At 42.3% G+C, this 17,279-nt stretch overlaps 2 protein-coding genes across 2 annotated transcripts in view; both read right to left on the reverse strand.

The window, feature by feature from the left end:
• The window catches only part of wipf1b (WAS/WASL interacting protein family, member 1b), a 28,973-nt gene extending 24,590 nt beyond the window's left edge, over positions 1-4,383 (reverse strand). Inside the window, exon 1 of the mRNA XM_084152799.1 lies at positions 4,212-4,383. The gene's annotated coding sequence lies outside the window, so the exon portion shown is untranslated. The remainder of the gene's footprint in view (positions 1-4,211) is intronic.
• Positions 4,384-6,061: 1,678 nt separating this feature from the next.
• On the reverse strand, positions 6,062-17,279 carry LOC311109805 (acetylcholine receptor subunit alpha). Its single transcript, XM_084152801.1, has 9 exons — positions 17,193-17,279; positions 15,434-15,576; positions 15,304-15,348; positions 14,822-14,931; positions 12,812-13,007; positions 11,739-11,976; positions 8,273-8,496; positions 6,846-7,085; positions 6,062-6,232 (listed from the first exon to the last, which is right to left on the reverse strand). The coding sequence occupies exons 1-9, from the start codon at positions 17,245-17,247 to the stop codon at positions 6,101-6,103; spliced, it is 1,383 nt and encodes a 460-aa protein (XP_084008927.1). The 5' UTR covers positions 17,248-17,279; the 3' UTR covers positions 6,062-6,100.

The following is a 17,279-nucleotide window of genomic DNA, read 5'->3' on the forward strand; positions in this document are numbered from 1 at the left end:
TCTCTTTCAACTCTGTCATACACCCCCCCCCCCCCCCCCTTTGCATTGTGTAGCCTACTGCTTTGACTCAGATGCCACAGTCCAAACAACTCATAGACACACAGATACCGTACTCTATTCAGCTCCAGATACTGTACTCTATTCAGCTCCAGATACTGTACTCTATTCAGCTCCAGATACTGTACTCTATTCAGCTCCAGATACTGTACTCTATTCAGATCCAGATACTGTACTCTATTCAGCTCCAGATACTGTACTCTATTCAGATCCAGATACTGTACTCTATTCAGCTCCAGATACCGTCCTCTATTCAGCTCCAGATACCGTACTCTATTCAGATACAGTCCTCTATTCAGCTCCAGATACTGTACTCTATTCAGCTCCAGATACCGTACTCTATTCAGCTCCAGATACTGTATTCTATTCAGCTCCAGATACCGTACTCCATTCAGCTCCAGATACTGTACTCTATTCAGCTCCAGATACCGTCCTCTATTCAGCTCCAGATACCGTCCTCTATTCAGCTCCAGATACTGTACTCTATTCAGCTCCGGATACTGTACTCTATTCAGCTCCAGATACCGTACTCTATTCAGCTCCAGATACAGTCCTCTATTCAGCTCCAGATACTGTACTCTATTCAGCTCCAGATACCGTACTCTATTCAGCTCCAGATACTGTATTCTATTCAGCTCCAGATACTGTACTCTATTCAGCTCCAGATACCGTACTCTATTCAGCTCCAGATACTGTATTCTATTCAGCTCCAGATACCGTACTCCATTCAGCTCCAGATACTGTACTCTATTCAGCTCCAGATACTGTACTCTATTCAGCTCCAGATACCGTCCTCTATTCAGCTCCAGATACCGTCCTCTATTCAGCTCCAGATACCGTACTCCATTCAGCTCCAGATACTGTACTCTATTCAGCTCCAGATACCGTACTCTATTCAGCTCCAGATACTGTATTCTATTCAGCTCCAGATACCGTACTCCATTCAGCTCCAGATACTGTACTCTATTCAGCTCCAGATACTGTACTCTATTCAGCTCCAGATACCGTCCTCTATTCAGCTCCAGATACCGTCCTCTATTCAGCTCCAGATACCGTACTCCATTCAGCTCCAGATACTGTACTCTATTCAGCTCCAGATACCGTCCTCTATTCAGCTCCAGATACCGTCCTCTATTCAGCTCCAGATACTGTACTCTATTCAGCTCCAGATACTGTACTCTATTCAGCTCCAGATACCGTCCTCTATTCAGCTCCAGATACCGTACTCTACTCAGCTCCAGATACCGTACTCTATTCAGCTCCAGATACCGTACTCTATTCAGCTCCAGATACTGTATTCTATTCAGCTACCTCTCCATCCAGCAATGAGCAGCATTGTGTCCTATACCAGTATTCTACACTGAGTATACCAACCATTAGGAACATCTTCCTAATACTGCACCCCACCTTTGCCCTCAGAACAGCCTCAATTCATCAGGGCATGGACTACAAGGTGTCGAAAGCGTTCCACGGGGATGCTGGCCCATGTTGACTCCAATGCTTCCCACAGTTGTGTCAAGTTGGCTGGATGTCCTTTGGTTGGTGGACCATTCTTGATACACACGAGAAACTGTGCGTGGAAAAACCCAGCAGCGTTGCAGTTCTTGACCCAAACCGGTGCGCCTGGCACATACTACCATACCCTGTTCAAAGACACTTACATATTTTGTCTTGGCCATTCAACCTCTGAATGGCACACATACACAATCCATGTCTCTATTGTCTCAAGGCTTAAAAATCCTTGTTTAACCGGTCTCCTCCCCTTCATCTACACTGATTGAAGTGGATTTAACAAGTGACATCAATAAGGGATCATAGCTTTCAGCTGGATTCACTTGGTCAATCTGTCATGTTGTTAATGTTTTCTATACTCAGTATGCCTTGTGAGTATGAATGTCACTGCCTCCTTGTTCAGACTATGAGGAAGCTGAAGTGAATATGAATATTGCCCACAAACACCCTTACCGCCATGTGCTTGAGCTAAGTTGGTCACATGGGTTGATTACACAGGAAGTGAAGGAAGCTGCCTCTCTTCTCTGCAGACCTGTCTACTGCAGGACGAGAGGCTCACTCTCATAGCCAGAGATTACATGAAGCCATTTTAAAACTCTGTGTTATAGCTCTGGAGACAAAGATCTTGCCATTTACAGTAGATCTCTGAAACATGCAGTCACCCTCCAGCTTTCCATCCACAATGTTCATCCCAGTTTGGCTGCTTACCTCCTGGTGTGAGGAATGAGAGTACTGTAACAGACCAGGGAAGACTAAACTCTAAACAAGGTTCAGTACTGTAACAGACCAGGGAAGACTAAACTCTAAACAAGGTTCAGTACTGTAACAGAACAGGGAAGACTAAACTCTAAACAAGGTTCAGTACTGTAACAGACCAGGGAAGACTAAACTCTAAACAAGGTTCAGTACTGTAACAGACCATGGAAGACTAAACTCTAAACAAGGTTCAGTACTGTAACAGAACAGGGAAGACTAAACTCTAAACAAGGTTCAGTACTGTAACAGACCAGGGAAGACTAAACTCTAAACAAGGTTCAGTACTGTAACAGACCATGGAAGACTAAACTCTAAACAAGGTTCAGTACTGTAACAGACCAGGGAAGACTAAACTCTAAACAAGGTTCAGTACTGTAACAGAACAGGGAAGACTAAACTCTAAACAAGGTTCAGTACTGTAACAGACCAGGGAAGACTAAACTCTAAACAAGGTTCAGTACTGTAACAGAACAGGGAAGACTAAACTCTAAACAAGGTTCAGTACTGTAACAGAACAGGGAAGACTAAACTCTAAACAAGGTTCAGTACTGTAACAGACCATGGAAGACTAAACTCTAAACAAGGTTCAGTACTGTAACAGAACAGGGAAGACTAAACTCTAAACAAGGTTCAGTACTGTAACAGAACAGGGAAGACTAAACTCTAAACAAGGTTCAGTACTGTAACAGAACAGGGAAGACTAAACTCTAAACAAGGTTCAGTACTGTAACAGAACAGGGAAGACTAAACTCTAAACAAGGTTCAGTACTGTAACAGAACAGGGAAGACTAAACTCTAAACAAGGTTCAGTACTGTAACAGAACAGGGACAGCCTCTAGAGAACACATAACTCTAAACAAGGTTCCTCAGGCAACGAGAGAACACAAGGTCTGGTCAATGTTTGCCAGTTTACCACTGTGGAATGTTAATACTAAAAACACAGTTCAACAAAGTTTTGTTTAGGATTCCAGGTTTGAATGAGTGTGTGTGTGTGTTTACTGTACGTGCATTATCATTGACAGATAACGGAGTACCTTTGCTAGTTCTACAGTAGCCAGGAGAATGTGCAGTATGGGCTGCGTTCCAAACAGCACCCTATTCCCTACATAGCGCACTACTTTTGACCAGACCATATGGACCCTGGTCAAACATAGTGCACTATATAGGGAATAGTGTGCCATTTGGGACGTACTATGTCATTGAATTAATGCCTCAGATGACATTTCAGAGCTGTGGGAAAGTCTACATTCCTTGGCTACAGTGATGAGTGACTCCACAAAAGTCCAAAAGCTGTCTGCGATGTGAATCGTAAAGCACTAAACCATGCAGGACCAAACACTGCAGTGTATGTTTGGTACGGAATAAACAGATATTGGTTTACTGCACTCTACGTAGAGTGTGTGTGTATGTGTATGTGTGTGAGTGTGTGTGTGTGTACATGAGCTATCCTGACTGACTGTGTGAGCTGCCCAAAATCCATGACCACAGGCTACATAATGAACGCTACTGTATAGCAATAACTCAATTATTTTTTAACTCAATTGAGGCTTTTTTTTCATCATGCAGCCATGCAATGCAGACTACATAACCACCAACCGGAGAATAATGCATGATGTCATCTGAAACAACTCAAAACAAATGGAAATAATACATAAAAAGAGAGATATCATAACATAACGCTATCATGTTGCCATTTGACCTCAAAAAATATATATATGAGCAAGGGTGTCGCAACAGATGTGAACACTCAAGGTGTTGCTGCTGCCATCCCATCCATTGCAAACATGTTTTGAAATGCAGTTATTTGCGTAATTATATTTTAATGCCTAAAACTTTAAAAAATCTATCTAGTACTGAAATTCAACATAACATAAATATCGACTTACTTCTGGAGACGGTATGAGCCACTCCTTCGCCGTAAACACAACTTTAGCTCAGGATTTCCGCTTCATCGGGATTTCCACATTGTACCCGGAACTTTTAAATTATTTGCATACAATCAAGAATGTAATTTCATGTTTTATCAATCTGCCATTCAACAATAACTTATGTTTCTGTCCAAATCTTCGAGCGTTGTATTTGTCATGTCGCTCGAGAGATTGTTTTCGTAAAACCAACGGGGAGAATTTTATGCTTCTCTCTCTCCAATCCGGGGCCTTTGCAGTGATGCAATATTTCCAGATGTTCAACTTGTCCAAGTTTATGGACAGCTGGTGCTGTGTATAAAGAAGTTTACTGATGAGAATAAAACAGAACAGAAACGTGTTGACTATTGGAAAATCTAAAATAATAAGGTAATTGAATCATTTATTCAACAGAAAGAGGACCTAGCACATAGTTTATCTTTTTAATGGAGAAGATGACATGAACAATTATTTTACTAACCAAAGTGTATGCAGTCCCTGTCAATGTAGAAAAAATACAAAAAGACAAGCATATCTGGAAGTAGATTTTATTTTTATTCACTATATATTTTCCACATCTAACCAAATCTAAAAATACAACCAAGATGACATTTGGCAGAAGGAGGAGAAAAATCACTGAGATCGGACAGGATAAAACATCATGTCGTTTCTCAGCGCTGTGATCTTTATTGAATAAGCCACAGCCCATACACAAGACTGGACCACTTCTAAATCAACATTGAGAAACTAATTCAAACTGATCTTCTGATAGTCAATAATGATTATGCAACAACGGTGAGATGCATTACCAGTCCCTTATGACCTCCCTCATTCAGAGTTCCATAATGTGACCTCCCTCATCCAGAGTCCCATAATGTGACCTCCCTCATCCACAGTGCCATAATGTGACCTCCCTCATCCAGAGTTCCATAATGTGACCTCCCTCATCCACAGTTCCATAATGTGACCTCCCTCATCCACAGTGCCATAATGTGACCTCCCTCATCCAGAGTCCCATAATATGACCTCCCTCATCCAGAGTCCCATAATGTGCCCTCCCTCATCCACAGTGCCATAATGTGACCTCCCTCATCCAGAGTCCCATAATGTGACCTCCCTCATCCACAGTGCCATAATGTGACCTCCCTCATCCAGAGTTCCATAATGTGACCTCCCTCATCCAGAGTCCCATAATGTGCCCTCCCTCATCCACAGTGCCATAATGTGACCTCCCTCATCCACAGTGCCATAATGTGACCTCCCTCATCCAGAGTTCCATAATATGACCTCCCTCATCCAGAGTTCCATAATGTGCCCTCCCTCATCCAGAGTTCCATAATGTGACCTCCCTCATCCAGAGTTCCATAATGTGACCTCCCTCATCCAGAGTTCCATAATGTGACCTCCCTCATCCAGAGTTCCATAATGTGACCTCCCTCATCCAGACTGCCATAAGAGTGCAGAGTGCCATAAGAGTGCCAGAGGGCTCGCAATCAGAGCCGTTATGCAGAGTTTGTTAAACCACAATATACTCTGCATCCTTTCTTCCACATGAGGAACGATGGTTAGAAATAAAGAAATCACCTCGTTAGGTAGGTTAACCATCGTTCCTTAAACAGAATCCATCAAGTCACAGACAGCTGACAGCCTTTAACGTCAATTTCCAACTGTAAACTCCATGCAGAAAAGAAGCTTAATAGTCTGACTGACAATAACAACACCTCACAGGGCCAATTACATTCAATCAACAATCCAACCAACCAATCAGTCAATCAATTGATTGTAATTTCCAGATGACTTGGAGTAGAGGCACAGCAGACAGGTGTCAGAGCGAGCAGGAGAACCAGGATGACTCCAGGTAGGCCTCTCCTTTAGCCCTGCATGCTCAGCTCGATGAGACGTCCAGCGAACACTCCCATGGTGCCGATGATACACACAGCCATGAACACACACAGCAAGATGTGATCCAGGACCATGGCTACAAACTTCCACTCCTCAGCAGCCTGAGAGAGTACGGGAGAGAGAAAGGAGGGAAGAGAGAGGAGGGGAGAGAGAGAGGAGGGGAGAGAGAGAGAGAGAGAGAGAGAGAGAGAGAGAGAGAGAGAGAGAGAGAGAGAGAGAGAGAGAGAGAGAGAGGTGAGGTGAGGAGAGAGTAGAGAGAGAGTTGAGTCAAAATTGAGTCCTTAACATTTTCAAGAGAATTTGTTTTTGTATTACCTCCACAACATTAAAACATGAAGAGCTCGAAAGACAGACACAAAGACAGACAGACTCAGCACAAAGACAGACTCAGCACAAAGACAGACAGACTCAGCACAAAGACAGACAGACTCAGAAAAAAGACAGACAGACTCAGCACAAAGACAGACAGACTCAGCACAAAGACAGACAGACTCAGCTCAAAGACAGACAGACTCAGAAAAAAGACAGACAAAGACAGACAGACTCAGCTCAAAGACAGACAGACTCAGCTCAAAGACAGACAGACTCAGCACAAAGACAGACAGACTCAGCACAAAGACAGACAGACTCAGCACAAAGACAGACAGACTCAGCACAAAGACAGACAGACTCAGACATGAGTTCTATAAATGCTTCCTGAGCTCTTATTCTTACATTGTTGGACTCTTCATCAGACTTCATGGTCTCTGCGATGTACTTGACCCCCTCAATGGCGCTGCGGACGTCCGAGTTCTTGGTGATGGGGGACTGGAAGGTGACCGAGGCAGGGGCAGGCTTGCCCGAAATGTCGGAAATGTCAAAGTCTGCCAGGAGGATCCTCTTCTCCTGCCTGTCCCTGGACGGACGGTTCATAGTCGAGAAGAACATGAAATTGGGGATGGTGTCGATGAAAATCTGGAATTTAGGAAAATACATTGTAATGAGTAACACAATGTCATGTAGAGTACATCAATTAATGTAAATATATTGTCATGTCCCGTGTAGTCCCTTGTAGCTCAATTGGTAGAGCATGGCGTTTGCAACACCAGGGTTGTGGGTTCGTTTCCCACGGGGGACCAGTATGAAAAAAAATTTATGCACTCACTAACTGTAAGTCACTCTGGATAAGAGCGTCTGCTAAATGATGTAAATGTCATGTGTAACACAAAGTACTGTACATCAATTACTGTAAATACATTGTAAAGAGTAACAAAAAGTACTGTACAGTACATCAATTACTGTAAATACATTGTCATGAGTAACACAAAGTACTGTAAAGCACATAATATTGTGTTGAGGGACTAACATATTTTGCATGATAATCAAGATCACCGACATCAACCATAAAAACATGAGTACTCAATGGATAAACTGACAAACCTGACATGGATGGCATTACTGAAATGATTCAGCTAAAGTCAGTAATAGGACAGACAGATTGCTCTTAACTACTTCCTGTCTCTCAAAGCAGAACCACACTAGAGAGGCTGCTGAGAGCTGAGGGGTTCTAAATCAGTGGTTCCCAACCAGGGGTACTAGGACCCGTGGGGGCACTTGGCCTTTCCACATGGGGTACCTGAGAAGATTCATGAGACCATAGGCTTACTGGTCAAATGTACATGAGGGGGTACTTTAGGAGTACTTCGGGCAGAGCAGAATTCAGTTGGTGGTACAGTAACCGAAAAAGGTTAGGAACCACTGCTCTAAATGGCCTAAAGCAGAATGTCACAAACGCCTGACAAAATACATGACATACTGAATTAGTACCACCAGGTGGCAGTGCAGGCAAGAGAAAACCCCCAAAGCCCAAAGCCCAAAGCCCAAAGCCCAAAGGAATACACAGGGAATTTGGGGGGAGCCTGACCAGGACTCAGACCTGTTTCCCTTCAACTGACAGTCCAACGTCACAGCCATTACACTAAGGGGTCTGAAACCTAGGACACCACTAGATGTTGTACTGACATCGCTAAATTATAAATGAGATGTGCTGACATTCATTTTGTCCATTGTACCTAGTCTACCTACTTGATTGATTGATTGATTGATTGATTGATTGATTGACTGACTGATTGATTTATTGATCGATCGGTCGGTTGACCTACCTTGCGGACCCACTGGGGCATGGTGTGTGTACTGGGAGAGCGGTGGTGTGTGTTGATGACGATGACGGTGATGACGATGGAGGCTATGACGAAGACCATGGTGAAGAGCATGTACTTCCCAATGAGAGGCACTGCACTGGAGGTGGAGGGGATGAGCTCCACAATGACCAGCAGAAACACAGTGAGGGACAGCAGGACGGAGATAGACAGGGTCATCTTCTCACCTGTATGGAACAGAGACACTGGAGTCAACAACAACAATAACAAGACCACAGTCGGAGACAGCAGGACAGATAGACAGGATCATCTTCTTACCTACAGAGACATGGTTAGAGAAGTCAAACACAACAATACACTTAAGTGATAATGCGTCTCGGGCCTAACAACACCCGTGCCAATATATCCTCCAAACACCGGCTTCGAGGGCATTATCACTTTTATACAACGGGTTACCAACATATTCCAATAATGATTGACATATTTTCATTTAAAACGTTATTTTGATTAATTTATTCATACTATTTCATTCTTCCACAATATATAGTCCCGACACACACCTAGGGTTACTAGAGACGCGAGTCCGACCCAGTCGTTCAGTCTTTATGTTCTATATCTATGGACGCGACCCAGTCGTTCAGTCTTTATGTTCTATATCTATGGACGTGACCCAGTCGTTCAGTCTTTATGTTCTGTATCTATGGACGTGACCCAGTCGTTCAGTCTTTATGTTCTATATCTATGGACCCAGTCTTCAGTCTTTATGTTCTATATCTATGGACCCAGTCTTCAGTCTTTTTGTGCTATATCTATGGACGTGACCCAGTCGTTCAGTCTTTATGTTCTATATCTATGGACGTGACCCAGTCGTTCAGTCTTTATGTTCTATATCTATGGACGTGACCCAGTCTTCAGTCTTTATGTTCTATATCTATGGACGCGACCCAGTCGTTCAGTCTTTATGTTCTATATCTATGGACGTGACCCAGTCTTCAGTCTTTATGTTCTATATCTATGGACGTGACCCAGTCTTCAGTCTTTATGTTCTATATCTATGGACGCGACCCAGTCGTTCAGTCTTTATGTTCTATATCTATGGACGTGACCCAGTCGTTCAGTCTTTATGTTCTGTATCTATGGACGCGACCCAGTCGTTCAGTCTTTATGTTCTATATCTATGGACGTGACCCAGTCTTCAGTCTTTTTGTTCTGTATCTATGGACACGACCCAGTCGTTCAGCCTTTTTGTTCTGTATCTATGGACGTGACCCAGTCGTTCAGTCTTTATGTTCTATATCTATGGACGTGACCCAGTCTTCAGTCTTTATGTTCTATATCTATGGACCCTGTCTTCAGTCTTTATGTTCTATATCTATGGACCCAGTCTTCAGTCTTTTTGTGCTATATCTATGGACGTGACCCAGTCGTTCAGTCTTTATGTTCTATATCTATGGACGTGACCCAGTCGTTCAGTCTTTTTGTTCTGTATCTATGGACGTGACCCATTCTTCAGTCTTTTTGTTCTATATCTATGGACCCAGTCGTTCGTTCTAAATGTTCCATTGCCATACTGGCTGGCAATGTTGTTATCCCTTGCTTGCCAGCCAGGCAACTACCGCTCACTTAGAGTCACGTTAAAAAAGTGCAGCCAGAATAACAGCAAAGTAGCTGCATTTGCATTTGCTTAAGCTGTTGACATTTATTTGGATACATCTATAACAATTAGCCAATGAGGCGCGATTTCTCCTGGCATAGAAAATGTGCTCACTCGTCAGGACACTGTTGTTCATAACTATGAGACAGCAGGAGATCGAATTTGAATGTTGAAACAATGTTGCAAATTTTGGAGAGACAGACAGCAAGGTTTATATATATCTCCGCTGTTGAAAACGAAATGTTAGTCTAAAAGAAATGTGAGATAATGTCTAGATGCTTTTTATAGTGGATATCAAGTGTATAAATTGCCTGGCTGGGCTGATGAGACAGTGGATTGGGAAATCAGATGGAACAGAGTAAATAGGCATTTTAATGTAATAGATTTAGCAGGTGGCAATTTGTGGAATAGACATCGGCTGGAATGCGGTTTTAACCAATCAGCATTCAGGATTAGACCCACACGATGTATAATGCAGCATAACTACTCTAAAACCATTTACACATTTGATCAATTCAAACAGCTGGTAACACTCGAGGACTATCTATTGAAAAACTATTACTGCCTTTGTGTAAACGTTCAACAGACCCAAGGAGAGTTGGTTCACGGCTTGTAGGGATAGTTGTTATATGTAAATGTTGGGATTTTTTTTATTCTATGTGAATTTGAATTTTCAGCAGGCCTACCAGAGTCAAGAGGTAGAAGACCAGTCCAGTCAGGAAGGAGAACAGCATGCCTACCAGTCAGGAGGTAGAAGACCAGTCCAGTCAGGAAGGAGAACAGAATGCCTCGCAATGCCCTCGTTTGGGTGTAGGGACTGATCAGAGCCTGAAGGTACGGAGGTGCCGTTCCCCTCACAGCTCCGTAGGCAAGCACCATGGTCTTATAGCAGATGCGAGCTTCAACTGGAAGCCAGTGGAGTGTGCGGAGGAGCGGGGTGACGTGAGAGAACTTGGGAAGGTTGAACACCAGACGGGCTGCGGCGTTCTGGATGAGTTGTAGGGGTTTAATGGCACAGGCAAGGAGCCAAGCCATAAGCAAGTTGCAGTAATCCAGACGGGAGATGACAAGTGCCTGGATTAGGACCTGTGCCGCTTCCTGTGTAAGGCAGGGTCGTACTCTGCGAATGTTGTAGAGCATGAACCTACAGGATCGGGTCACCGCCTTGATCTTAACGGAGAACGACAGGGTGTTGTCCAGGGTCACGCCAAGGCTCTTTGCACTCTGGGAGGAGGACACAACGGAGTTGTCAACCATGATAGCGAGATCATGGTAGAAGACCAGTCCAGTCAGGAAGGAGAACAGCATCCCTACCAGTCAGGAGGTAGAAGACCAGTCTAGTCAGGAAGGAGAACAGCATCCCTACCAGAGTCAGTCAGGAGGTAGAAGACCAGTCCAGTCAGGAAGGAGAATATCATGCCTACCAGTCAGTAGGTAGAAGACCAGTCCAGTCAGGAAGGAGAACAGCATCCCTACCAGAGTCAGTGGGGAGGTAGAAGACCAGTCCAGTCAGGAAGGAGAACATAATCTCTACCAGTCAGTCAGGAGGTAGAAGACAGTCCAGTCAGGAAGGGGAACATCATGCCTACCAGAGTTAGTCAGTAGGTAGAAGACCAGTCCAGTCAGGAAGGAAAATATCATGCCTACCAGTCAGTAGGTAGAAGACCAGTCCAGTCAGGAAGGAAAACAGCGGGCCTACCAGAGTCAGTCAGGAGGTAGAAGACCAGTCCAGTCAGGAAGGAGAACAGAATCTCTACCAGAGTCAGTCAGGAGGTAGAAGACCAGTCCAGTCAGGAAGGAGAACAGCATACCTACCGGAGTCAGTGGGGAGGTAGAAGACCAGTCCAGTCAGGAAGGAGAACAGCATGCAGGGGATGATGACGTTGACGATGAAGTAGAGAGGCAGCCTCAGCATCAGGAAGTGGTAGGTGATATCCAGGTAGGGCGTGTCAGGGCAGCAGGCGTAGTACACCCAGTGTTTCCAGCTCCTATAGTCCTTCATGACCCACTCACCACTCTCCATGAAGTTACTCAGGTCAGGCCGGTCGTTGTCCTAGAAGGGGGACAGGGGACGGGTACAGGGCTAGGGTCACTACTTTACTGGTTCAATTAAGATAAACTGTATTAGTCCATATGGGATGACAGTTATTTTTTCCCCAACCCCTCCGACATACACACACTCATATACACAAACACACGTTATGTTGGAGAGGCTGGTTAAAAGGGTGCGGCTATTTCTATTCCTTTTCATGGGATTGTTTCTATTTCAACTGTGGTCCTCTGTAGCTCAATTGGTAGAGCATGGCGCTTGTAACGCCAGGGTAATGGGTTCGATCCCCGGGACCACCCATACGTAAAAATGTATGCACACATGACTGTAAGTCACTTTGGATGAAAGCGTCTGCTAAATGGCATATTATTATTATTATTATTTCGACTCCCTGTCATGGGATTGTTTCTATTTTGACTCCTTTTCATGGGATTGTTTCTATTTCAACTCCTTTTAATGGGATTGTTTCTATTTTGACTCCTTTTCATGGGATTGTTTCTATTTCAGCTCCTTTTCATGGGATTGTTTCTATTTCAGCTCCTTTTCATGGGATTGTTTCTATTTCAGCTCCTTTTCATGGGATTGTTTCTATTTCAGCTCCTTTTCATGGGATTGTTTCTATTTCAGCTCCTTTTCATGGGATTGTTTCTATTTCAACTCATTTTCATGGGATTGTTTCTATTTTGACTCCTTTTCATGGGATTGTTTCTATTTCAACTCCTTTTATGGGATTGTTTCTATTTCAACTCCTTTTCATGGGATTGTTTTGCACCCCGGACCTGGAACATTTTCAGATGTGCTTTTTGGATGTGCATATACTGCTTTTCAAACTTCTTACCGGGTTGACCACTACCAGGTTGCCGTCGTAGGTCCATGTCCCCAACTTCATACTGCAGTTCTGCAGGTCGAAGGGGAAGTGAAGCACGATGATCTCACAGTAGCTCTTAAAGATGGCCGGAGGGGTCCAGGTGATCATACCTGTGTGCTCCAGCAGCACCTTGGTCTCATGGACGATGGCAAAGTCTCCATCTGCACTGCAGGAAGTGGAGAGGATTGACACGTTAGCATCGGAGTCAATGGATTCCTATGGGGTCTTGCGTTAGCCTGCTAAGCTAACCAAAGTCTCCATCTGCACTGCAGGGATAAATTGACACGTTAGCATCAGAATCAATAGATTCCTATGGGGAATTGTATTAGCCTGATTAGATAACCAGGGGTGAGAATGCCAAAAATGCTATTCCAGGGGTGATAAACAATAGCTGAGGTAGTTTAAAGGCAACCAGTTAAATGTAACTAATTGTAATCAAAAAATGTAATCTAGGTAATCCCCAAAAGTAATTATTTCATGAGAGGGCCAGAAACAATAAGTATTAATGCTGCATATTCAAAGAAAGGCTCAAATCTCACCCTTCTGGTAAAAATAGTTATAAATTGCTGAGGTGTAGTCACTTTTGAGGACACAAGCTCCAGTACACAGTACAAATATGATAAAAATATAAAACATTTTATATGATGTATTTCCTATTCAACAAAACTGTATGAATAAGGCTTGAAATGACTTATATGCTTTCTAAATATAGCATAATCAAATTACAAAATGACTAATTATAATATTTCACCTTCCTTATAACTGTAAAATACATATTTGTTTGTTTAGTGTTAGAGAAAATGTGCCTATTTTCTTGGTCAAAACGTCTGCCCCCATCGCTGTGAACTTCTCACAGAGCTCTAGTTTAGCTTACTGAACTCGTTAGGAACTCGCCTTTTATCTCATGTTAATATTGTCCATCTATGACAAACAGAAAGTGTTTTTTGTTTAAAATCTATGAATTATTTTAGATTAATGGCTATAAATCGATCTCTGAATGTGCTACCATGATGAAACCACCCTCTTTTGCGCTACGATGTAAAGATTGCAGGCATGTGCTTTGACCTTGGCTGTGATGTAGGGTTCAGCCGGGAGTTGATGGACAGTCGGAAAAATGAATGAAATGGTAAAAGGGAAATTCCAGCTTCAGGTGGTTTCAGATTTCACGTCCTACATCATACAGGATTTTTTTTTTTTAATACTACTGTGTCCGTGGCAACCAGGGCTATCACTCAATGCGAGCCACTTCGATCTACGGTATCCACAGATAGATTTATAAGCGGAAATGTCGGTCGGGAAACCGGTACCTGAACCACGCAGGTCCCCTTTTTAGGATATTAAAGGCCAAATACAGCCGTTTTTATCTCAATATCAAATAATTCATTGGTATCAATTAAGTACATTATTGTGATTGTTTTCAATTAAAATGGTCAAAAAGAAACAAAAATAGCTTCTTAGCAAGAGCAATTTCTCAAGCAACAGTTTAGCTTGGACTGTTTGAGAGTGTTCTGAATGGGAGGGGGATATTGAACTAGCTGTTATTGGCAGAGATGTGATGTCAACAGGCAGGCCAAAACTCCACCCCACCAGAACAAGCAGAAATTTCAGGTGGTCTTTTCAAATAACTTTTACACTAAATGTGCATTATAATAATGTTCACAATTTCACACTATGAGATTGCAATTATACTGTGAAATTGTGAACATTATGATAATGCACTTTTAGTGTAAGAGTTGTTTGAAAAGACCGCCTGAAATTTCTGCTTGTAGGCCCATTGCAGTCAAAACATGATTTTCCATATATATAAAAGAAAAATCATGTTTTGACTGCACTGGGCCTTTAAATGTAATCCCCTATGATCTCTATCACTGTCTGCACTTCAGGAATAGACTAACTTCTGAAAAGGTCATATCTAATAGGCCTTATCAAGTCAATGAATACTGTATATTGGTCAAGGTAAAAGCATGGACTTGTCCTTACTTGTTATAGAGCACGAGGTCAGGACGCCAGATGTCTGTGGAAGGGATTCTGATCTTCTTAATTCCATTATAATCATCAGGGTTCCACTTCAGATTCACGTCCTCCCATATCTGAATACAACAGAACCTCCCATATCTGAATACAACAGAACCTCCCATATCTAAATACAACAGAACCTTCAGATTCACGTCCTCCCATATCTGAATACAACAGAACCTCCCATATCTGAATACAACAGAACCTCCCATATCTAAATACAACAGAACCTTCAGATTCACGTCCTCACATATCTGAATACAACAGAACCTCCCATATCTAAATACAACAGAACCTTCAGATTCACGTCCTCACATATCTGAATACAACAGAACCTCCCATATCTGAATACAACAGAACCACAAAAAAAGTGTGGTTTAAATTGAAGAACAAAAACTCAACTACATTGAGAAGAACAACACATGTAGGTCAGTAAGAAACCATACCTGTTTCAGCCGCACATTGCTGGTCACAATTTGATTGACTTCATCCTGGCAAAGACAAGGGAAGAGACATTGCATAAGAAGAAGAAGAAGAAGAAGAAGATCCAGTCCTAACTAGTCATGTATTCCTCACCACACTAATGAGCTGGATGAGCTGCAAGCCTACAGTCACCACCACTGGATCTTTGAAGTGATTGACAGGGCGGACCACCTTGTTATAGCCGGTGAACAGGGTTTTAACCAGACGAGTCTCATCTTCTGAACACCTGGCTGAACCTGCATGGAACACACACACACCAAAGATGAATAGTCAAGGCTGTATCTAATGTGTACACACACACACACACACACACACACACACACACACACACACACACACACACACACACACACACACACACACACACACACACACACACACGCACACACTCAAATATATATTTGCTATCTGAGAAAAGCACATGGGGAACTCATGAGAGTCCACTATACTACAGTTTCAACCATGTTGTATCCAACCATGTATAAACACATGTACATTCATTATCTCTAAATATAACTTCATTATCTTAAGTGAATGACCATACTTTATAAGTTCTCTAAAGTAAGTAGGCATACTTTAAGCCTACTTGTTGTAGTGTCGGCTTAGCGCTGATGGGGCTAAAGCAACTATGCAAACAGCAGCTGAGTCAAAGGGGACCAGCGGGAATTCATGACACATCCACCAAGCATTTATCAGGCTGGGAAAGATGATCCACCATGGCCATTCCTATTTTTAGAGACCATGCTGTTAGTTAAGAGGTGTTCTGAATTATCACAAGGTTTATAGACTAGGAAGTTGATATTATCACACATTATATACCTTATTATCACACATTATATACCTCATTATCACACATTATATACCTCATTATCACACATTATATACCTTATTATCACACATTATATACCTTATTATCACACATTATATACCTCATTATCACACATTATATACCTCATTATCACACATTATATACCTCATTATCACACATTATATACCTCATTATCACACATTATATACCTTATTATCACACATTATATACCTCATTATCACACATTATATACCTCATTATCACACGTTATATACCTCATTATCACACATTATATACCTCATTATCACACATTATATACCTCATTATCACACATTATATAACTCATGAATCATTAAAATAGATGCTGACGATAACTATGTCATAAAAATAGTATTCAGACTCTTGTACAGTTAAACTCTTCAATAAGTCCAACACCAAACCCACACTATGACACTGGGACACATACTGCCTTTAACCTTCTACTGGCTGACTTCTAGATGTGTGTACTGGAGAAGATTTCAGGAAATGAAGAGTGCTCGTATCCACTTGAGATTTTATTTCTGGGAAGTAGGCCTATCTTCAAGAAGCAGGCATCTCATTTCCGTTTTGCAAAAGCACACGAACAGAAGTTACAGCCACTAACTGACTACACCCTCTTCTACCATTGAAAGTTTTACGTATGGAGATCAATGCCATATCATATATATCTACAAAGTGTTATACATTTAAGTAACTTTGTAACTCACTTCAAAACATGCTCTGCATTCTGGTTGCAAAAAACAGACATGCTCAGATTTACACACAGCTATAGATGGAAGGAGGGACTCTGCACTTGCACCTGTCAATCATGCCCTCTCTGGTTTAACTTAAGACTGACTCAAAACTGACTCTGCAATGTTGATATGTTTATTCAGTTTGGGTTGAATAACAAGTGATTCATTTAAAAAGTGTTTCTGATCAATAAAAATTACAAGTAACACACATCAGAAAACCTGGGAAATTACAAAAGGAATAGATAAAGCATGACAAAAAGGTTTTACTTACCTGTTAAAACAACCAGAATCCCAACAAGAAGAGTGTGTCCCTTCAAATAAATCATCTCTTAAATAACGGCAGTTGGCTAAACTTTCA

Source organism: Coregonus lavaretus, assembly GCF_964263955.1.
Source record: "Coregonus lavaretus genome assembly, chromosome: 35".
NCBI lineage: Eukaryota > Metazoa > Chordata > Actinopteri > Salmoniformes > Salmonidae > Coregonus > Coregonus lavaretus.

Bases quoted from the DNA above. Each gene is read 5' to 3' on its own strand.
- LOC311109805 (XM_084152801.1), bottom strand. From the start codon at position 17,247: ATGATTTATTTGAAGGGACACACTCTTCTTGTTGGGATTCTGGTTGTT. The intron at 13,008-14,821 runs GTAAGGACAAGT...CACTTCCTGCAG, and splicing joins GACCTCGTGCTCTATAACAA to TGCAGATGGAGACTTTGCCA. The intron at 11,977-12,811 runs GTAAGAAGTTTG...TCCCCCTTCTAG, and splicing joins ACCTGGTAGTGGTCAACCCG to GACAACGACCGGCCTGACCT.